Here is a 23,827-nt window from a genome sequence, read left to right on the forward strand (position 1 = left end):
GAGAGAGAGAGAGAGGCTTTAGCTATTGAAAAATAGCAGATCTACAAGCTCTTGTAGATCTGCTATTTCTTTTTTAATCGTGGAAATGTGTGCAAATCTTTGAATATATATTCTTTCACATTGAACGTTTTTAACTAAAATATTTGCTTCTGGGGGGGGGGGGGGGTCCCTGGAACAACATATTTTCAGATGGGGGTCCGCAGCCAAATACAGATAATTCTGGAGGTCCTTGACATGAAAAAGGATGAGCACCACTGACATAGAAAACTATCATGATTTAGAAGAAATTTTGTAGAATCAGTTCTCAGGTTGAAACAGGTTAAACATACAAACAAAAACAAAAAGACATGACTTGATCTAGTCTAGTAACTATCAACTGTATCATTGCATCAACAGATCACTGTGACAGTGTATGTATGCCAAGACTGTAGACGAGGCTATAACATGTTTGGCCACCAGGTGGAAGTATAGCCCAACACTGACTTCCCAGCAGATGTATCTCTCTCTCCCTCTCTGCTGGTTAGGTAATCGTCATATCAAAGGCCTGGCCAACAGTCAGCCACTACTAACATGTTATCAGTTATAGGAGAGGCAGATCAATCCCAGCTAATGTGAATCACACACAGTCCGGTGGAACAAGTCGTCTAAAACCATATTATATAACCTAGACAGCAGTGGTTCCCAAAGTGGGGTCCTTGAGGGAGTTCCAGGGGGTCCTCAGCTAAATGATAGTTTGGAACCAAATGGACCCTTATGGGTCTGTAACTCTGAGAGTGTACAAATGGAACTAAATGGACCCTAACGGGTCCATTTGTACACGCTCAAAAGTAAAATTAACATTGATTTTACAATATAAATTGGGGGTTCTAGAGGTAGAAATGCCATTAAATGGGGATCCGTAGACTAATGCATAAACGGGTTGAGAATCACTGCTAGAGCCATAAAAAGCTTCTCTTATGGGGGTCCTTGGCATATCTTTTCAAATGGGGGTCCTTGGCATATCTTTTCAAATGGGGGTCTGCGGGGCTAAGTAGTGTCAATTTGGGGTCCTTGACATGAAAAGTGTGGGAACCACGGACCATAGAGTAAACAAAACGGGTGTATGAGAGGAATAAGGCATAAGACATATTTGCCCTCACACGACCTGATAACACCCCCCCCTCCCCCACCCCCAGCATGTACGCACAAACACACATCATTACCTGTATCTTCTGATCTGCCATTAGTCAGTCTGAAGGAATTCGAATGGCTTCCCGCCTGCTTGTACTTCTTAAACCTGTCGATCAGAGAGCAAAAACACAATGATGAATACATCTGCACTGGTTCGTTCACTCACTCACTCACGCTCGCACGCACGCTCGCACGCACGCACGCACGCACGCACGCACCTCTCCTACGTGTACATTTTAACATTTATTTTAAGGCTTTTCTATGCTTATATTATTGATATTACAGTAGGTAGACAGGAGAGAGACAGAGAGAGATGAGGAGTGACACACAGAGAAGGACGTTGGGATCGGGACTGGAACCTGAGACACACTGTCGGGCTACACTGAGCCTAGGTGACCCAGAAGTTTGAATTTGAATGAAAAAAATGAGGCAAAGCTAGTTCCTGACCTGAGCATGTAGAGGATGATGATGATGAAGACGATGACGAGCAGCGAGGACAGGGCCACCATCACGGCGATGATGGGCATGTCGTCCGACGGCGTGTCCTCTTCTTGGTTCAGGCGACACGGGAAGGTAGAAAGAAAGACAGCGTGATCATTTAAACATGCTTAACTATTAACCTCTTCAGAGCCTGGCATACTTTGTTGTAGGAGGAATAACGAAAACAGATCTAGAAGCTCACAACGCATTGTCACCCATGTGCCGTGAGCTTGTACATTCGCTATTTCTTAATGAATCCTGAAGTTATTTGAGCAATTTTTTTAAGATGACAACCCCCAAAATAGGGAGGGCATGTGTTTAATTTAACTTTGAGAGTGAAAAAAATATGAATGAAATGTTTGCCTTCACTGAAAGACCCCTTTCAGCTGATTTTTATGAATAACATTGTCTAAATTGTTTGGGATGTTTTCTGAATTAATCCCACTTCTGAGAGCCACAGTCCCACTGAGACCACGTTAAAGATGACCAAAAGGCCATCTCAACGTGTTCATCAGGTGACCGGACCTCTACTTCTTGGTCCCAAACTCGCCTCCAACTTTCCTTTCCAGCGCTTCAGCCAAAGAGCAACATAAAGGATGTCTTGTGTTAACATTTCATGGGCGAGCTGAAGAGAAAGGCCTGAAGATAGAGGAGGAGGGGGTGGACTAGTCCCTCTGAAGAGAAAGGCCTACATAGAGGAGGAGGAGGGGGTGGACTAGTCCCTCTGAAGAGAAAGGCCTACATAGAGGAGGAGGAGGGGGTGGACTAGTCCCTCTGAAGAGAAAAGCCTACATAGAGGAGGAGGGGGTGGACTAGTCCCTCTCACAGTGAGTGAAGAGAAAGGCCTACACGCTGAAGAGAAAGGCCTACACGCTGAAGAGAAAGGCCTACACGCTGAAGAGAAAGGCCTACACGCTGAAGAGAAAGGCCTACAAGCTGAAGAGAAAGGCCTACACGCTGAAGAGAAAGGCCTACGCGCTGAAGAGAAAGGCCTACGCGCTGAAGAGAAAGGCCTACACGCTGAAGAGAAAGGCCTACACGCAGATGGAAGACAGAGGAGGAGGAGGGGGTGGACTTGTCCCTCTCACAGTGAGTGTGCAGATACATCACTGTTTAAATCTCAGGGTCAAACCTCTGTTTCCACAATAATTGGTTATACCCTAACCCATAAAACACTGCTCTGTACTTTTGGGCTAATATTAGCAGTGCAGTCAATGTGAATTATTCAGAGAATTAAAAACAGTTAAACGCACCCATCTCTACGTCACAAAGCATGTAGGCCCACCATCAGGTGTTTTTTCTTTTTTAGGTTTGTCAATTATACATATTTCTGATCACTGGACACTAAGATGTTGATTATATGACCGTTTGGCACACATGAATGAATAAACAATCGAGGTGCAGACGACGGTTTGATTTGGCATGCACTGCAAGAATCCGGAGTGTCAACATAATTCTGAGAGTGTAAAAATGTTACCCTTATTCAGGATTTTTCCACTGCAGGTTTAACATTACAAATTAGACTTCATGGAGCCCAGTGATCTATTCTAGGTGATGTGTACGGCAAGTTAAAATGGCTAAGCTATTTGTGTAACTATCTCTGCTGTGTTCATGAGCTACTGATTAAGTGTGGACATGCTGCCATGCTTCATGGTGTAGCTACCTCACATGACATGAGTCTTTTAGATCAGTGGTTCCCAAAGTGAGGTCCAGGGACCCCTATGGGGTCCTTGAGGAGGTTCCAGGGGGTTGCCACCCAGCTAAATGATAGTTTGGAACCAAATGGACCCTTATTGGACTGTAACTCATGCAGAGTGTCCATTTGGTTCCATTTGTACACTCTGAGTTAAATTAACATTGATTTTACAATATAAATTGGGGGTCCCAGAGATAGAAATGCCATTAAATGGGGATCTGTAGACTAATGCATGTCAAACTGGGGGTCCTTGAAATTAAACGAGTCACTGCTAGAGCCGTAAAAATCTTCTCTTATGGGGGTCCCTGGCATATCTTTTCAAATGGGGGTCCGTGGGCTAATTAGTGTCAATTTGGGGGTCCTTGACATGAAAAGGTTTGGGAACCACTGCTTTAGATTAACCATAAGGGTTTACAGTAAAAGATGATATTTAGGCATTTCGCAAGCCCACATCTCACCTACTAGGGCTGTATTTTGCGTGTCTTAAGTACCAGGTCTTATTACTTAACTTAAGACCTGGAGGCGTGGTCAATGCTCTTTGGCCACTCAGAATAGTCAAATGGCATTGATCACGCCTCCAGATCTTAAGTTAAGTAATACTTAAGACACGCAATATACAGCCCCTAATGTTTATACGGATGACGTTGATGAAATCAATGGTAAAGAGCGGTAAAATTGCAGCGCACCACGGTACAATCGACGAATTTAAGCACCATTTAGCATTTTTGTTATAGCCCATCTCCGGGCCTATTTCCAAAAGAATGGATCATTTGACCACGCACTTCACATGTGCCTTCTTGACGAAGCGGTTTGGAATGCTCCCCGGTTGAGTTATGTTGCATTTTCATGCATCATTCCTGGAGACCTTGCAGTGTTTTCTCAGACAGACAATGTGTACATTGAACAGTGCATCAGCACAACAGGCTGCGGGGATCATGTGAAACTGACGTGGCCGGGACTGCTCTGAGTCTAATGCCATGATGCAGAACAGCTCAGAGTCAGCCACACAACACCCATAGACATAGTCAGATGAAAAGATGCACGCATTACATAAGACTCATGTCTCTAAAAGGAATGCATATTATAGTATATTACATAACTGATATACATGCATTCCCATTTGTTATGCTTTGTTGTAACCAATAGTACTTCTGCAGTCTCTTAATTTGTTAATCCTCACAACTGCCGATCTTAGTGGTGGAAAAATGTCTTCAAATACTTCAACCTGGCTTTACTAATTTGGTTAAAACATTAGACATTAGATTAGACCAATGGTTCCAAATGGACCCTTTAGTTACTGTAGTTTATGTATATGGAACCAAATGGAGTAATGGACACCGATTTGGTTCCATTTGTGCACTCTCAGAGTTATGGGGGTCCTTGAAATGGAAACGTTTGAGGACACTAGATTAGACTGTAGTATTTGAAATTAAATATTCCATCCATGAATGCACTCAAACTAAGATTTAAGGTCTTACCTGTGTCGTCCTCCTCATCTGTGAAAGACAAAAACGGAATCCATTACCAGCACATACAACACACACACACACACACACACACACACACACACACACACACACACACACACACACACACACACACACACACACACACACACACACACACACACACACACACACACACACACACACACACACACACACACACACACACACACACACACACACACAAACAAACAAACAGGAAGAGCTTGAGTGAGTATCCATTTAACCACTATTGGCCATCTTATTATGGAAGATTTCAATTGTAGAAACAAACAGTAAAGCACGCACATCCACTCACTAAAAAATAGGTTCTGGGCTGAGGTCAGAATTTAAAAGAAAATTAATAAAGTCTACACACTGGGTTATGCTCCAAAGATTAAAAATATATTTGGGTCCTGTTCACCATTGGACGTTTGACCAAAATTTCAAATCAATTTCAATTAAAAGGAGCTACATTTCATTGCCAAAGCAAGTGTGGAAAGAAATTGTAAAAACTGTTGAAAAATGGGGAAAGTATATACAGTTGGAGGGGGAACAGCATTGTGTAAACAGAGCTATGTCACATTGCATCGTTATACACAGGGTATAATGCTTTTTGAAACAAATAGCACCAAACTTTTGCAGTCACTTTGGGACAAATGGCAGCGATTTTCTTTCTCAAAACTATTTAAATAGTATACAAATAAAAGCCTCAGATTTCAAATGTGTTTCATTGCATGCCATTCTCCAAAATGTCAGTGTCATTGCAGACGCTCACCTGGCATGTGGTCTGGTGGGGGGGCCAGCGTGGTCTCTGTCTCCACGCCGTAGTCGGGGTACGGCTCCGGGGTGGGCGTGTCCTCCTCGGGCTGCGTGGCGTCTGTCCCGTTCTCGCTCCCCCCGTCCGGGACCGCAGGCGTGGCAGGAGGAGGAGGGGGAGGGGCGGGCTGGGTGGGCGGGCGGGCGGTTGGCAGGGAGAATATAGTTAACTAAAACTAACAAGATAACTCAAACTAGTAAACTGCGATATAAAAATAAAAGGACAAAAATAAACATGAGTATCTGAAACTTTGAGTGTTTACAAAACGAATACTAACTAAAATTGTAGAATCGTAGAAAACATTTTCCCTTATTTTAGTCTTTGTCAGAAAATCTACAAGCTCACAATGCGTATCTACTAAACTGAAATAGAAAGCAAAAGGGAAGTAGGTCGGGAGTGGCTTATTGTCGGTATCAACCTGTAAAACACGGGAGTCTGTCCCCGTTACAATGCGCTACACCCCTGGGAGATGGAGTCTGTCCCCATTACAATGCGCTGCACCCCTGGGAGATGGAGTCTTTCCCTGTTACAATGCACTAGACCCCTGGGAGATGGAGTCTATCCCCGTTACAATGCGCTACACCCCTGGGAGATGGATGCGAAGGTGGAGCGCCACACCTACCATCAGCTCCCAGTAATTCCCGCAGGACTTGCCACACCCAAGCCATGCCACTGATACGTTGAGTTGGCGCCGTGCCCGGGATCGAACCCATGAACTTGTGGTCCAAATGCAAGAGCTCTACAGACTGACTGAGCTACCCGGAAAAATGTCAAACTATACTAACCTGGGTGGTTGGCGGTGCATCGTTTGGGGCATCGGTCGGGGTTGGTGGAGGAGTTGCTGGGAGGAGGGGTGGCAGCTCCGGGGCGACGGTGAGTGCCGCTGTGGTCGCCGCGGCGCCATCACCACCCTCTGGCACACCCCCATCACCCGCCGGGACCTTCACGGTAGTGGCGGCGGCGGCCGGCGTTGTGGCGGGTGCCACAGCGAGGGCGGTGGGCGGAGCCGTGGCGGGCGGGGCTCGTTCTGTGACCGCCGCGGCAGCAGCCGTGGCGTTCTGAACGGCCGCCACAGGAGGCCGGTCCGTGGGTTTGGAGGCGACGAGCGGTGGGCCTGCGAGACGACAGGCGTGTTCTCAGTGAGGCAGACAGACAGGAGCTCATAGCGCGCCACTGAGTGGCGCGCTATGAGCTTGTAGGTCTGCTATTTTTTGAAATCGTGAAAATATTTATTTCAGAAAACTGGAGGATTTAGAAGTTTTTTTTTAATTTTTGAGGTCAGGCCTAAATGGGTTAAGGTTTTTCGGGTCCGTGATTAACACGGGCTAAAGGGCTTTTCACATTATGTTCTATGACTACAGAAACAACAGGTGCATCATGGGAGATGATGACAAATATGGGCCCCCGAAACGTAACGGAAAACAACTCTGCACAACAATGTCCTCATTTTGCATTTGAGGACAGTGTGCAGGAAGGGCCGTGTTCACGTCATAACGGGCCCCAGGCAAAGACCTATTTATTAGTTTGGCCCATTCTAATACACATTCATTTTTATCAAAATGACTTAAAATCGGTCATGGCACAGACTGGCAACTGAGAAGTGCGTAGGCGGACATCTTGGTTGTTCTTAGCAGACACGGTTCATACCTGTGGTAGGAGGATCCTGGGCAGAAGCCCCGAGGGCCAGACTGAGCACCAGGAGCAGGGGATGTACACCCATTCTGCCCTGAAGGAAGGAGACCACATGTGGGCTATTATTACAAAATAGACATGGAGACTTCAGACTATAGCTGCACCATTCTTGCTCAAATGTGAATCTAGATTTTCCTCCACAAGAAGTGAGATCACGAATCACGATTCTCATTTTTTCCCCATGAAAATATTTATTGTCATTAGTTGCTGAACATTACCACATGTCTGAATGTAAATAATTGTGCAGCACTAATGAGGACAATGTCCAATATCAAAGACATTAATACAATATATGAAGACAAGTATTTGTTTCACTCTACCTAACCCAAAGCCACCCTTTAACAGAGGGTTTTCAGTTTTATAAATCACTTAAATAAGTGATCTACAAGATCACAATGTGTCATGGTGCATTGTGGACGTGTAGATCTGTGGTTCCCAAACGTTTTCATGTCAAGGACCCACACATTGACACTAATTTAGCCCTGCGGACCCCCATTAGAAAATATATGCCAAGGACCCCCATAAGAGAAGATTTTTACGGCTCTAGCAGTGATTTTCAACCATCAGCCCGGTTTGACCTGAATTAGGCTACGGCCCCCCATTTAATGGAATTTCTATTTCTATCTCTGGGACCCCCAATTTATATAGTCAAATCAATGTTAATTTAACTCTGAGAGTGTACAAATGGAACCTAACGGGTCCGTTTGGTTCCATTTGTACACTGAGTTACAGACCTATAAGGGTCCATTTGGTTCCAAACTATAATTTAGCTGGGGACCCCCTGGAACTCCCTTAAGGACCCCTGGGGGTCCCCGGACCACACTATGGGAACCACTGATGTAGATAATGCCATTTGTGCCTTTTCATTTGCACCGACCTCCCAACGACATGCCCCAAACAGCACCGACCTCTAATGACATGCCCAAAAAAGAGACACCAGATTGAAAGTGGTTAAATGTTATTAGTACCGGAAGGTAATACGACATAATTTATTTGTAATGTAATAAAAGTGTAATGGTGCAGCTGAGTGTGTGTTTGATTTGACCTGATCTGTATTTATCTTGAACAAATAATTGCAAAGCCTCTTACCTTAACAAACGAAGTTTGCATCAGTCACTCATTCGCACAGCGTAGTCCTGTGGACAGCAGCACAAAAAAGCATTAAGCCATTTGACTTTGGTTTATTCCCTTCAACTTTTTATATAAAAAATCCCTCCTCTGCCAACTCATTTATGATTGCATTATCGATCATACCATCTAACAATAACGCTCGATTCCTACTGAATCTGCAAAGTAACACCCACGCTTTCACTGCAGGCGCACTATGGCATTCAGTATCAATATGAATAATAAGAAGCCTTAATTATTCTAGGGAAGAGTCAGACAAACGGAAAGGAATCTATAGCCTCTGCAGATGCATGGGAAGGCTGGTGGTGTGCAGAGAGTATGATAGGAAGTATAACAAGCCCAATTCCCAGCATTTTATACTTACACCGATTATTTTCAGGGCTACTCAAAAGGGTAAACAACAGGGATTCAGATTGGAAACATGTTATTCCTATTTAAAGATTTAAGGGAGACACAGATTTGTCCGTGCTAATGACCATTCAACACCAGTCTACACCCAAGCATCAACAAGGTCTAACAAAATTAGTGTCACATTTAAATTCCTCAAGTGAGTGGCATGGATGTGATTCAGCGCTTAGCCCTCTCGTCCTCGCCAGCTGGGACAAGTGAGGCCAAATATAGCAGACCGGAGGAGAAGAGGACAAAAGAGGGGCGGGTGGTCTGGTGTAAAGCCAATTCATACTCTGTTGTGCATCAAAAAATACGCCGACCTACAAACTCACAAACGTCTCATCCGCGGAGCACTGCACGCTTGTAGGTCGGATATTTTTTTCCGTGAGACAAGCAGAAGCCCCCCCGGGGCTGCTGTCTCAGTGACCAAGCAGGCTGTGATAATCCCTGGGCCTAATCCCATGATCTTGACCCTGGCATAATCCAGCCCGTCTGGCTGTGCTCAGGGAGACGCTGCAGCAGCACTTGGGACACACAGTCAGCCTCTGATGCTTGGCATCAGAGAATATTACATCAGAGAACCATGGGCATCCTGGCTGCTGAAAGCAGCAACAGTGCCAGTTCCCCGTCCTCCTGGCATACGTACATCTATCTCTACTGAACAGCACTTGTTGTCCCGTCTAGTTTATATCCCAGACAACGATAAGCAAGACAGCCCAACTGGCTTTTAGGAGACCAGGAGCAGGTTGGAGACGGAGTCCATTCATTCCAATGGGAGAAGTGAACGTGAACAAGGCTTCTGAACCATTCTTTAGCCCCATGGTCACTGAACTAAATATTGGACCCATTCTTCACAAGCCACACATTCTGACGTTTTTCTTTTCCTCCAGAGACAAATCAGGAAAAAATCGACTTTGTTATCTACATTTCTCTGTCCCAGACATTCATGAGATCTGACATTCACTTAGGAGGCCATTTTGTGTTCTTCTTCTTCTTGCCTCGAGGCAGAGCGTGGGTTGGGCTAGCTTCTTAAAGTAAGCATCTTTGTTTATATCACGATTCACGCTGCTATTTGGCTTTGATTTACAGCCTAGTAAAAATGTAACCAACAACTTACCATCTTTCAGCTACCATCTATCCAACCTAACCATTAATCTCTCAAAAATAATGCCAGCCCAGTGCCCAAGAAATAATTCCTCCATAATAGACCTGCACTGTCTGTTCTGTTCGCAGGGATTACCGACTATGGCTTTGACCCTGGCCCACTTTACTAGCACTGTGGCTTTGACCCTGGCCCACTTTACTAGCACTGTGCTAGGCGTGGGATCCGGAACCAGCGGGGACTGAAGGAACCGGATCCAACATTGAGTTACCACCAGAATCACTTCCATCACATTTGCAACCGTTTCCGGAATGGATCACACTGTCAGACCTGGTATGCAGACTTTATGTCCGCTATACAATTACAATACTAGTGGTTCTCAAACCGTTTTATTTCAAGGACCACCATTATAATAAGAGGGCACAAATGGAACCGTTCTATTTGTACACTCTCAGAGTTACAGGCCTCTAAGGGTCCATCTGGAACCCCCTATACTAGGAATCGTTAAGAGGGAATCATTAAGAAACAGCCATCGTTAAGAGCTTAAGGCTTCCAAGTTCCAAACCTACTTACTACTACTAGGATGTACTGATGACAGACTTAATATACTGCACATTCCTTCATTGCTGACATTCTATTCATTCAGATATTCACTGTTGATAGACTGACTGTACATATCTTATTGAGTCAGACACTCACTGTTGAAGGCTGTCGACACTAGACAGCAGTGTTGATAGTCTGACTTTGTACATACTGTATATTCATATATTCACTGGTGATGATGTACAGCATCATTCGTATATTCTCTGATAGAGATAGAGATATCATTCATATATATTCACTCATTGGTGACGAGATGCATCATCATTCATATATGTATTCATCTATCATATGTATTGATAAGACTATACATTAACGGTTAACCCATGCATTTAGAGCGCCAGTGCCAGTGTCTTAATGTCAGAACCTAAGAACACTACATCTTTTATTGATCTTCCTTTATTGTATTTCGTGTCTCACCTGCTCCTGTGTCTCATGTTTGACACGGTTGCCACTATGACACCTGAATCCCCCCGGGCCAGGCGGTTTAATTATGTTACTAATCATCTTAATTATCATTCTGGATGGTATTATTAAATGAATGTATCCATGTATCCATGAATGGATAATGGATCAATTCGAGGACATTACAGTGACAGGTGAAATGAAGAGATAGAGAACACAGTGAAAGCTGCCTTTTTGTCTGCCATAGCAAAGCAGATACTTGGCTTCTATTCACACAATGGCAATTTTGGGAAGATTCCCCCCCCACCCCCGTTAGTTTCAGCAGCCAATGAGGCCAGGACACACATCTGGGCTATATATAGAGGTGTTTCTAAATTAGACAGGGTGGCCTTGCATATCACAAGTGTCTTTGCTTCATAGCGGACTAATTACACATGATTACAGCTGCACTGACGTCAAGAGAGAAAGACAGGCTTATATAATAATCCACATCCTCACTTGCTCAATGCTGGCATGAATGAATGAATCCAGGTTAAAGTCAAATGTGATCATCAATCTTTCCACGAAAATATGGTCAAAATGTGGCACCTGGAGCCAACTTCTGTGGCTTTAAACAGACAACATCAAAGCGCTTGACTTAAACCTCTCTCTTGTAGCAAAAACATAAGAGTAACTACGGTAAAATGAATTGGACAGCCAACTAGTGCTGCATGATTTTTCCTCAAATTTTGAAATCTAGAACGCAAGCGTTTTCAGATTAATCGTGCAGCACTACTTTAAAACACTTCGGGGGTATTTTTTTTTTACTTCTGCTCAGGCTTTTCAGCACCTGAGTCAGTTTAAAAAAAAAAGGTGCTTGATTCAATATTTAGATATTCATTTTATCAGACAGGTCCCCTTCTTCTATATAGGCCTACTGTATATCCATTGTAACTTCAAACCATGATAGACTGACCCTGAAAACATGCATTCCTTGGTTCTGGACTGGTGACTGATAATGTCCTTCTAAACCATAAGGGGTTGGTTTTTTTAATTAAATAAATTAAATACATGAAAGTATATATAAATGGAAAAACACGCCCCTAAGCATTAGAAGGACAATATCAGTTACCAGATTGTGGTACTTTCTCTCCCAGTGGAGTGCATTCAGACATCACACCGTAAAATTCTAAATGTTAGTTTAATTCTGGGAGGTGTACAAATGGAACCAAATGGACCCGTCAAGGTTTTATAGTGCAGGGAAGTCATAAAACAGAAGAGTGCACATCGCTTCCTTCCCCTACTGTCTGGACCTGTAGACAAAAAAAAACCCTCTAGCTGTTCCAAAAATGACAAGGCAACCATTGACCTCTCCATGATGTGCCAGTGCCACGCCTCCTCATTCAAATCTATGACTCAGATTTAACATTATTTAATTAGCGCTCACCCATGGGTAGAATTAGCTTGAACAACTGGCATGATTGAAAACCTGTCCGTCTCGACATGATGAGACTAGAGGGTTTTGCACACGCAGAAAAACTAATCTGAGTGATGCCACGGCATAGATAACCATCTTCAGACCATGTTTCTTTAAAGAAAGAAATTAAAAGAAAAAAACCTAACCACTTAAACCCTATATATACACACTTCACCGACAGTGGTCTGTCTACTCCCTCCCCCTCTACACCAAATCCCTTTCTTCGAAAATAGCCGATGTACAAGCTCATTTTCTGCTAACATTCCCGTTAAAGACATGGCCAAAATTGGGATGCTAGGGTTCATTCAAGTGGTTAAAGGTGCCACAAAATAGCCTGGCATGTCAGACTAATATCACTGCGAGATATTTGTCTGGAATCTCTGTGTGGAAGCTGCATTTCCAAGGCCCTTGGAAATGCAGCGCAAGGGGTAAATTAAAAAAAGATTTTTGCATTAGTCATTATAAAATAGCTCCCAGCGTGTCACTTTGTGCCACACTGCGAGAATTTTTATAATTTAGGTTTTCCCTGGCATAAAACATTTTTAGATGGAGCGGCCCACGGCCAAACCCATCATAATTGGGGGTCCATCCATGGCACGAAATGGTTTGAGACTGATTCATAAGGCATTCATAAAACATCAGGTCTGTCTTAATGCTTTAAAGAACAATTTAAGAACCATTATATTTCGGTGTGCAGTGTGCAGGGTAGTGAAAACTGGCCCGCTTCCTTGCAGACAGCTTCACATCACCACCTCTGAGGTTTTTCTAACGACATGACGCATCGTTGTGGTTGAAGGGGGGCAGGCAGGGAGGGAGGCTGTGTGACAAACTGTCCCCGTGTGGATATGATACGAGTATAGTATAGGGCCGCCTGTCACCATTGCAAATTTAAGTTGACGATATTAATGTCATACAAATAATTGCCATTAAAGATTGAACTGCGTTAAATCGGCATTGAACATTAGAACATAATGAATACAAATTTAATTTCTGTTTGCGTATTAGGCTTCATTATCATGAATTGCACAGGGCGGATATGACAAATAACTTAAATACACAAAGAAATTACTGGCCCATTTAATAATTTTATATTTTAAAAAAAAAGAGAAAAAGCGATTCTCTCAAATAATTTAGGCGATTATGTAATAATTCTGACAAGCCTAACGAGTAGGGCCGTCGGCATCATGCCATTTTACTTAACGATTACACAAACTATTTGAGATTTACCATTTTAATTGTGTTTTTGACATTGAGCATCGGAACATACAGAAAAATGAGGTTACTATTTCAATGTGGCTTTTAGGCTTTGCAAAAAAAGTTAGCACTCTGTGTGCAGATACCGTATGTGACTGGGGCTGGCAAAATGGGACTCATTTCGGCCAGAGAAAGTTCTGTTTTTTACAAATTATTAAAGTACATAATGTAAGCTTTCATATGATGTATCATTCAATGAAATTGGAAAATATATAGGACCATTTTAAACTGGTTGGACAACAATACCAATGACTGACCAGACAAAATGACTGAAATACTGTATACAAAGAAATGACCAATATGTTTTAAAAAAACCTTTATTATACTTTCAAAATTGGATAAATAAATATATAGTGGAAATAATCAAACTTTAAAGCTCACGATGTGACTAGAAACGTTATAGGACCACAATGGAAACAAGTCCCCAGGACCTTTTGTGTTATTCCTTTAAGCCTCCATGTCTTACTGTGGCAAAATTCTACTTTGGAGAGAAATGGTCAAATAGGAGGCGAGTGTCCGTCTGAATTTCGTTGCGCATTTAGTAGTGTAATTACAGCACCGCTCAGCGGCACGCGGTGGCTGAGACGAAGCAGTGAAAGGTCCTGAACCACCGCTGAGCGGTGCCAAAATTACACGACTAAATGCGCAACAAAATACAGGCGGGCGCTCGTATTTTACATTCCGTTTCTCTCCCAATTAGAACTGCTGATGGAGCAGCCATAAACTACACAGGTAAGTCCCGATGTACTGGGCATCTTTGTAAAGTTAGCGTTAGTAAAAAAGCAAGGTAAAATGGGTAAGGTTTGAGAAGACTAACATCAGTCACTTTCCCATTCATTGTAGTAGAAGAGCCGACTGTGTACACCGCAGATATCTTGTCTACTCTCCGCCTACAGGAAATACGTTGGCTGCGACCAGGGGACGCGTTTCTGAATGCGTCTATAATATGCTTCCTAACGGTTTACGGATGCTGTGTGAATCGGAGAGCTTCATCTATAGGCTTGTGGTCTAAAATGCACAGGTCCCCAAGAGACCAACTTAATGTGTTCAGACCACCTAAAAAGCACCGGACCTCCCCTCCGGGTTGTGTGTGTGCGTGTGTGTGTGTGTGTGTGTGTGTGTGTCTGTTTGTATGTCTTGCCAACAAACATAGCCACATGGTGATAGAGGTCATTATTAATTCAACGGACACGGGGCAAGTGCTTCTACTTTTGCCACTTTTAAGTTCAGCGCTCGCTCCATCAGTGCACACTATTAAAAAGCTGTTGCTGGGCTGGCTTGGCATCATTCACACCCAAATGATGCATGCATGCATGATTGCATGAGTCACCATGAGGAAATGGGACCTAAAATAATCACAGGCTCCCCTACGACAATGACCGACTGTGTGGTAAATTTGTCTCTAAACCACTATTTGCTATTGATGATGGGGCGGGAAAAAGACAACATGACATATTCAGCAACTAAATTATAACAATAACAATAATAATACCAATAATAATATAAAAAGAATAATGTCTATGCATCATTTGTATCTGTCAAAGGGCTTATAAGGGAACATCAATATTCGGGCCATTACGTGGCTGCTGTTATTGATTTGATCTCGTGTCACACAGAAGTATTATGCCAATCTACCTTTCTTCATGGTTCTCTCCGATCCGGGCCTGCTAAGCAGCGGTGTCATAATCTATTTTATACTACAGCACAGATCATCATTCCAACATTTTTAACCCCCACTCCGCCCCCAGGGAGGAAACCAGAGGATGAATAAGCCCATCTTTCACTTTCACAATATGCTCAAAATGCACCGTCATGCTCTCCTGACTCGGGCGTGTGCCGTGTCCCCATGTGAGGCTCTCGGAGGATGACTTTAATCTACAGCCACTACCTAGGCTGCCTGGGTCAGGTCAGTGTCATGCTGAAAATAGCCGATCTCGGCGATCTAAAAGCTTCCCAACGCGTCACACCGCCCGTGTTGTAGTTTGGCTATTTCTGTCATGCGAGTCGTGACACGGTTGTATGACTAAGTATAACTCGGGCTGCAACGGGTAAATCTTCCAGAGCACTGCACTCTTGCGGCTTGACATTTCCGTGCCTAGATTAGGATGAACATCACAGTGTTCCATGATTATACATAATACTAGTGCTGCACGATTGTTGCTCAAATGTGTATCTCGATTTTCCTCCACAAGAATTGAGATTCTCGCACGATTGTGGCACCTGGAGCCAACTACTGCGGCTTTAAACGGACAACATCAAAGTGCTTGACTTAAACCTTTCTTAAAGTCTCTCTCTGTTGTAGCAAAAACACAAGATAACTACATGTTTAGTAAGTAAAGTAAATGATTTGGACAGCCAACTAGTGCTGCACGATTCTCGCTCAACTTTAGAAAGGAAAAAATAGATTGCGATCTAGATTCAGACACCTATTCGAATAGGTGTCTGAATCTAGATCGCAATCTATTTTTTGATTAATCGTAGAGCACTACATAATACTTTTTATGCCTTTATTGATAGTTCAGTAGGTAGAGTCACAGGAAAGGGGGAGAGAGAGAGATGGGGAGTGACACGTACGTCACACAGCACAGGCAGTCGGAAACCCGCAGCACGTCATTAGGCTGCATTGGAGCCTAGGTGCCCTGCTAGGCCAGTGGTCCGAGGCCAATACAACATTTCTAAACAGAAAATATGGGCCATACATAACAGCAAGTCCCTGATTCAATTCCTGGCTAGCTGGACCATTTGCTTCATGTCACTCCCCAACTCTCTCTATGCTAATTATCTTCTCCACTGTAGCGATCAAATAATAAAGACTCAGAAAAGCCAAAAGACAAACAAAAAAAACACCAACAAAAACAAAACAGAACAAAGATCATAAATTATGTATAGGGCGGCCTAGTGTGAAACAATTCTGATGGTGAAACCTCAAATTTCTACCAAAGGCAGAATAATACTTCCTCGAGAAAGCATTGGTTTCATTTCTCTGTGTTGACTGCATCAGATTTCAATAGCTCCTTGGCTTGACATGACTGGGGGCTAAAAATGGCAGCCTGTAAGGAACACATACAGGAAGGATGTGTGGTCTCATGTGTGGAGCTACCAACTTTTCATTTCGCTGTTCTGCTCCGATAGATGTTTATCAAGGTTTCAAAACGTCTCCCATGTTAGTAGTAGGGCTGGCTGAATCTCCGATATGGACACAATCAAATTTCATATAGCTATCGATATTGTGTGACCACACACACTGACCATAATACCGTATTGTTAAATTAGCAAACCTATAGATCGGCTATTTTTGACAGTATTAAATAAGGCTTATGTGATTAAAAGCAGGAAAAGACAACACTAAGGTCATATCATTTTTTTAAACCCATTTAGGACTGAGACCAGTTTCTACAAAATGTCTTCTAAATCATGACCATGAAAAACCTGTTTCTATATCGGTGGTTCTCAATGGTTGTAGATTTTTCCAACAGCTGAAGTTTAAAATAATGGTTAAAGTGGTTAAAAGCTAGATGTGTTCCCATCCAAAATGGGTTAAAAACACCAGTGATCGCAGACTGGAGTGGCTGGGGAGTTGACTTTAGTGTGAAAGTCTTGACAGTTCACCTGACATACATTTCCCAGACTTTCCCAAAAACTCAAATTGCGTTCCCAGATAGAGGATGTTTGTACTTTGTTTCCATTTATATTAGCTTATAGCAACCTGTTATAATTGGACGTCACTCCAAAAATATGATCACAGTCTATTAATCAATCCTTTTTCATTGAATGATCAATTTTTGTATTTTTTTACAATTTATTCCGCTCATGCTTCTGCTATGCTTCGCAAGGAATCTCTGGAAAATGTTGCCCCCTCTTGAGAACACACGCCCCAGAGCCAGAAGAGGCGTCTACCTTTATACGTCTATGCTATTTCAGACATCTGCCTCAGAAATGGTATGTGTTCACTTCATTTACAAGCTAAATTGTGTATCACAATTCACAAGATTACAAACGAAATCCCTTGATATTATTACAATGATAGACAATGAATCATAATTATCGATACGTCGCCCAGCCCTACCTGGTGGTAGTGTTGCTGGCTTTCTGTTCTAGTACCAAGTATAAATAGATCTTAATTAGACAACTAATAAGTTAATTAAATTTACGTCATGGCTGCCTAGCTGGCTGGACATAAAACCAGCAATAACTTCCATGGACAGAGGTCTCTCGGATTGTGCATTTAAGCTCCTGTGATTATCTATTTTAACATTTGTTAAGTTGGTCACGTGGCCAAAAGATGTGCGCTCCAGCCTATGAAAACATGTTCCGAAAAGATGTGGCAAGCCAATCAGAGTCACCAGCTCTCAGCCCAACACTGCCGTGTCTTTTAATAGGCCGGCCCACCAGGCCCGCCCCCACACTACCTTTCAGTCTCACAATCGGCAGCCATCTTGCTTTTTATTTATATGGGCGAGTGGAAATTTAATGCAAATAAATTAATTATAGGTCCAGCAAGCAAATCATGATGGTCTGTTTGTGCTCAATAGGTCACAATAACATTCCGATTTTAGGTGTTGTGTTTTGTATGACATTTTGGCCAGTAGTTTTATATCTATCTCAGCTTTTGCCTGATAGCACACATGCTAACAGTGGTGACCACAACGTTAGCAGATTAATTTTGACGTGCGGAGTCTCTCTCTCTCTCTCTCTGTAAACAGGGCACTTCTGCCGCGGAGTGCGTGGCGAAGTAACTCTGGTATTAGAGTGCCCCCGAAGCGGGCGCAAAATTCTAGTTATTATACATTCATTATTTAATTCTTTATTTATAAACATATTTGTTCCCCTGGCCTATAATTAAGATAATAGTGAAGGAGTCAGGACACACTGAATCACGTTAGAGGAGAGGATACATTTGTCACACCGAAGCCAGCTCCGCATTTCAATTTGCTATAACCGAACCGTAGTAGCCTTTGGCTATAGGGTAAATACTTGTAGACTACAATGAAAAACAATAGTTTTAGGCTACAATTGTCACAAGGAATTTCCCTCCTTGGGACAACAAAGGCAGTAGGCACTGAAATAGCTTTTAGCCAGTGCACAGGATTTTAGCAGCTTGAATATTTATCTGGACTGGAGGTCATCTTCAATTCTGATCACATACGCAGTGAGACACGTTGTGAGCTTGTAGATCTGCTATGTTCACTCTTTAAAAAATAAAATAAAAAAGCAAATTAGTTCAGACTAGTAACTACCTTGCAATTTACACCGGCAACATAGATACAAGCCTTCCTGACATGATGATGTCAGCTGTGATGGGTGGGGAGATTTCACTGATTCAGAGTGTAAAACTTCCCCCGGCTTTCTCCGGGGCACACTGCCCCGCCAAGTCATTGCAGGGCCAGATAATGGTTGTCTGTCTGTTTCCATTCATGGCATATTAATACAGTTTCTGTGTCTTGGGTGGGGGTCCGGGCCGGGCAGACAGGAATACTGTGTGAATGCCTCTCTTCATGGGAGGCTGAAGTAGGGCCTAACGTAGGGCTGCCAGGGCTCTTGCTCTGTAACAGACCACAGATTATACGTCCCCAATGCCACATACAACAGCCACAATCCTCTGGACTTCCCTTTCTGAGGGCTCCTGCTTCTCCGCTGGTGCGGTTTGTGTTCCGGTTGGCCTCGCTCACAGGCTGGTAAGTTGATGAAAAGACGGGACTGAGCAAGAGGATTTTGCACTGTGGCTAGTGCAGCAGGCGAGGGTGACCTGACCGACCGCCGCCACGTCTGTTATTAAGCCTCATATTGATGCCGTGGTTCTGTCCGGCTTTGAGGAGCGAGAATGGGAAGTTGTGAGTCAGTGAGCCTCTCTCTGCCTCTTTGACTGCTTTGTTGTGGTGTTTCTCACGGGGTATGCCAAGGGCCGCTCCGCTCTTCCCACATTAGACGCGGAGAGGATGTGGAGGCGCTGGCCATGGCCTCCCCACAGAAGCCACAGTGACCTCGGAGCGTGGCATGAGGACACATGGCGGGCCAAAAGGCCACCAACCCTGATTCAACCAATTGTTTTTTTTGTCAATGGACGTCTCGTAGTGAAACCTGCCGCTTAGTAAAGCCTGCTGCCTGTGCACCAAATTCACACAGAAGCCCTTTTGGTCTTATGTTTGAGGACTCATCCCCATTAAACCAACATGCCACAACTGAATAGGCATGAATCTCCATCACATAATTCTAGGTTCAGGACAGGGACATGAACCGTTTTTTCTTTTCTCCCAGGCAATTATTTAGTTATTATGTTGTACTCTCGCACAAAACTCAATCTTTATTGACTGGAAATGTTTAGATTTTGTGTTGTTTTGTATTTAGGTATTCTACACAATATGTGAAATGAATATATCTACAGGCCTACCCCTTGTGTGTGTGTTTGTCTGGCTGGCTGCGCAACAAATTCCCCTTAGGCGACAAGAAACATACTGAACTTCGTAATACAGACGGGTGGCCCAGCCCAATTCCCAGCAAATCATCAGTGTTCATTGAACCCAGAAAGCGTTAAAAAACAGAACCAAATGGATCCGTAAGGGATACATTAATAGTGAGGATTTTACAGTGTGCTGCCACATTGTTTTTTTTATTTTGAGTGACGTGGGCCCTGCTGCGGTATGGGATGCAGACAGAGGTATCTGAGGTGGCCAATCCCACTGCCCCATCCATCCCCTTTGCTTCCTCTGAGAGATAAGAGGGCCATCCAAGATTAACAGACAAGCGATTGTGACTGAACCGTACTGCACCGCGATGACAGCACTTCCTCCTCCAGAGACTAGCCTCTTCCTCGTCCTCTCTTAGGTGGGACAGGCAAATTCTACAAGAGGCCTCAAGACATTTGTTGTCACCATGCCACTTTATGACAACGCAGCCAAGTGGGCCATGTCAGAGCGAGGACCGGAGAGGCCACGGGCTACTTAGTTTAAATATTTATAAAAGTGTTTTTTTAACTGGCTTTCTTTTGCTTCAGGAACCAAATGAGTGCGCGTGTCTAGTCTACTATGAGGTATGGGATATTCTGCTGCCATGAAATCTGTTTCTTGGTGGAGGCGATTTCAAGGTGGTCACATAAACGCCTCCTTGAAATTACACTTCTTGGCTTGCTTCCTGATGAGTAATGTCAGGGTCCTGAAATGTGATGCTTTTTGTTTGTCATATGATTTAAATAAGAATAAAAAAACCACACTGGGCTGGAGAGGCAGCATCACTTTAGGCAATAATAATAATAAATGAGCATGTTTAATGCAGCCCAAATACAACATAAACTCAATTATAGAACACACAATGAAAGCAGACGACAGCTCATTCGGAAACTGAGTAAACTCTCTAATATAAATCACACCCGTGTGAAGTGAGTGGCGCTAATATATGAAAGTCTAACTCATGTTGATTAGGTGATGTAATGGTGATGTAAAACAAATGGTGCCAACACAAACATTAAATGCCATTAACAATAAAGAGACAATATGGCGTAATGAGGGACAATATGACGTTTCCCTTCATTGTCAATGGTGTTTTTAAAACAAACATTGAACTAAAAACAAACATTAAACCTGTATATTGGAGGGGCTAGCGCCCCTCAAAAACAGAACACATCCTAACAGTCACTAGGACAAATCATCTCTATCGACTGGAGAAAAAGAAAAAAAATCTAATAATTCACCTGTTTTTGTTGCCATTTTGACCAAAGTGATGCAAATGAGTAACTCAACAAGCCCTGTTGAGTTTACACCAGTTCTACGGCAGAACTGTTGGAATTAGCGAGTGTCACTGTCATTGCGTTCCAGTTTTAACATGTCACGTGTCACTCCGAAATGTGTCCTTCACATCCCACAGCCGTCTATGAGGGTTGCCTACTTATGCAAGAAATTTCATCTGTGCCGTTTGTGACATTGCACTTGTCTGAAACTTACTGTAGCCTACACAGTGAAATCAGTGTTAATCTAACCCAGAGAGTGTACGAATGCAACCAATTGCACCCATAAGGGTCCATTTGGTTGCATTCTTACACTCTCCAAGTATCCAAATGCCGGATCCCTGGTCGCTCAAACTACATAATCCCCTAAATATCGCTTCATCTCAACAGCCATGGAATTACAGCCGCTCTTCCACTGTACAATATTTAGGTCTACAGGTGGAATGTCTGGAAACACAAATATCCTGTCACACCCAGAGTGCCAGCTCATATTATTGCTCTTATTGTTGCGATAGCAGCATGCTGAAATGTCCAAACATAGAGTTAAAAACATTCACCCATGTCAACGCATCAGACACGTTGTTGTTGAGTCAAGAAACGAGGCCAATCATCAAAGTGTGCTGCGAAAATCACTCTCCTTCTCTACACTGCTAAATCCGTTCTACTATCCCAAGACAGACTTGTTCTTAAAAAACATGCTTGGGAAGATGACAATACGGTCCAAGTGAACAGAGCTATAGGGCTCCGTCTTTCGCTCAAATGTGAGAATGTAAATAAGCACATATTTTTCATGCAATCCAGCACTGCCGTTAAAAGGTGCGGTAAGGTTGCTCAGAAATGATTCCCAGAGTGGGCCGACCCGTCACGGCAAGAAAGACATGGTTTGACAGCTTTTAAGGAGAGGCAGTTGCATGCCCGGGCTTGACAACTGACAAGTGGGGGTCAAGGTAGTGTACTGGGCCAGCTGGCATGCAGCCAGAGGTTGGTCCACATCTCCACAGGTTTGGAACATAATACTAGAGTGGCAGAAGGCTGCTTCAGCTTTGCACTTGGCTGGTCCTGACATGAGCTCAGTGAAGAGGAAAGTGTATTCTGGAATGGCATGTAGGTCAGGGCGATAAAAAGACAAAAGCTAATATTACGATTATTGTTGACCAAAAAGTATGTACCGTATGTCTATATTGTGACAATAACAATACTCTTTTAGGGTCACATAAAAACACACATATAATACAAGATCCCAGGCGATAAACTAGTCTCATATGCTGATTATTGATATCGTCAATATCAGGTGGAAACCTCACATGTCAAAAACTGTTTTTTCAAATTCAAAAATATCAAAAGGCTCAAAATGCGTCTTTTCGCATTAACCCCAAACACGCCAATTTGGGTGCCACTGTAGTATGATCAAGTAGGGCATTCATTTACAGAGAGAGAAAAAAACCCACAAAAAGTTCAAATACGGACATGCGACTGGGTTTTCTGCCTGACAGGCAGCAGCAACAATATAATATTGATATAATGCCCAGCCCTGTGTGGAGTGGAGTGGCATGTTGTTGGAGGCATGCACAGCAGCAGCCAGCAGCTCAGGGAAACAGTACAACACATGCTGCAATGAGCAGCTCCACACAGACATAATATGACATGACGTGTCGGTGCCTTTGGGTGGAAAGAAACCATGTATGACCAATACCGTTCCTTTTCCTGACATTGTTGTGATTTTCTGTCAAACTGCCAATAAAGTATTCTTCTTTATCATTTAAAAAAAATATATATATAGCTTGATCAACCTAAAACTGTGTTTTTTCCCTCAGGTCACCTCTGTAAGTAACATTTTCATCCAAGGAAGGCACCTGAAATTGAATTACATTGTTGCTTTATAGAACCTTACATTAATGTCATATTATGGTACGTAAATAATATGTAAATCTTTCACCCTTAAGATACACACATGGAGTGGTTTCCATCACGACCCATTGAATATAACTTCATACTTGAACCCCACACTCACCAAGAATAGCAGAGCTACAAGCTCACGTGACACGTTGTGAGCTTGTAGATCTGCTATTTTTGGCGAGGACGTTTGGTCGTCCGTCTTTAAGTACAGGGGGTTTAATACATTATACTTGTGGGGTTTATTAAGAGAAGCTGTTAATGCCACAATTTTTTGTTTTTCAACTCAAAATATTATATTATCAAAGTATTCAGGGGCGGCGCCCCTCCTGGACTGGTGCCACGGACGGCACCGACTTTGACATCGACTGATCTAAAAGCTCACAACTGCTATTTTCCACTATACTTTTATGCGCCACTCTTGTACGATCAGAAGTAGGCCAGGGCATCAATCTACGGGGGAAAAACTAAACAAAAACCAAAGGCCCACAAGGTTCTGTTCTGTTCTGTTGCTTCACTGTCTGTGGATGATGCTCTGCC

General features: G+C 43.2%; 1 protein-coding gene across 1 annotated transcript in view; it reads right to left on the bottom strand.

Moving 5' to 3' along the window:
* LOC308333172 (receptor-type tyrosine-protein phosphatase alpha-like) overlaps positions 1 to 23,827 on the bottom strand; it is a 49,623-nt gene that overhangs the window by 23,866 nt on the left and 1,930 nt on the right. The window contains exons 2-8 of the mRNA XM_080789368.1: positions 8,432 to 8,478; positions 7,298 to 7,376; positions 6,436 to 6,764; positions 5,609 to 5,777; positions 4,825 to 4,842; positions 1,618 to 1,720; positions 1,203 to 1,276 (exon numbers count right to left, since the gene is read on the bottom strand). Coding sequence (XP_080645494.1) covers positions 1,203 to 1,276; positions 1,618 to 1,720; positions 4,825 to 4,842; positions 5,609 to 5,777; positions 6,436 to 6,764; positions 7,298 to 7,376; positions 8,432 to 8,452 — 793 coding nt within the window. The 5' untranslated portion in view covers positions 8,453 to 8,478. The remainder of the gene's footprint in view (positions 1 to 1,202; positions 1,277 to 1,617; positions 1,721 to 4,824; positions 4,843 to 5,608; positions 5,778 to 6,435; positions 6,765 to 7,297; positions 7,377 to 8,431; positions 8,479 to 23,827) is intronic.

Source organism: Protomyctophum bolini, assembly GCF_963924005.1.
Source record: "Protomyctophum bolini genome assembly, chromosome: 2".
NCBI classification, from domain to species: Eukaryota; Metazoa; Chordata; class Actinopteri; order Myctophiformes; family Myctophidae; genus Protomyctophum; species Protomyctophum bolini.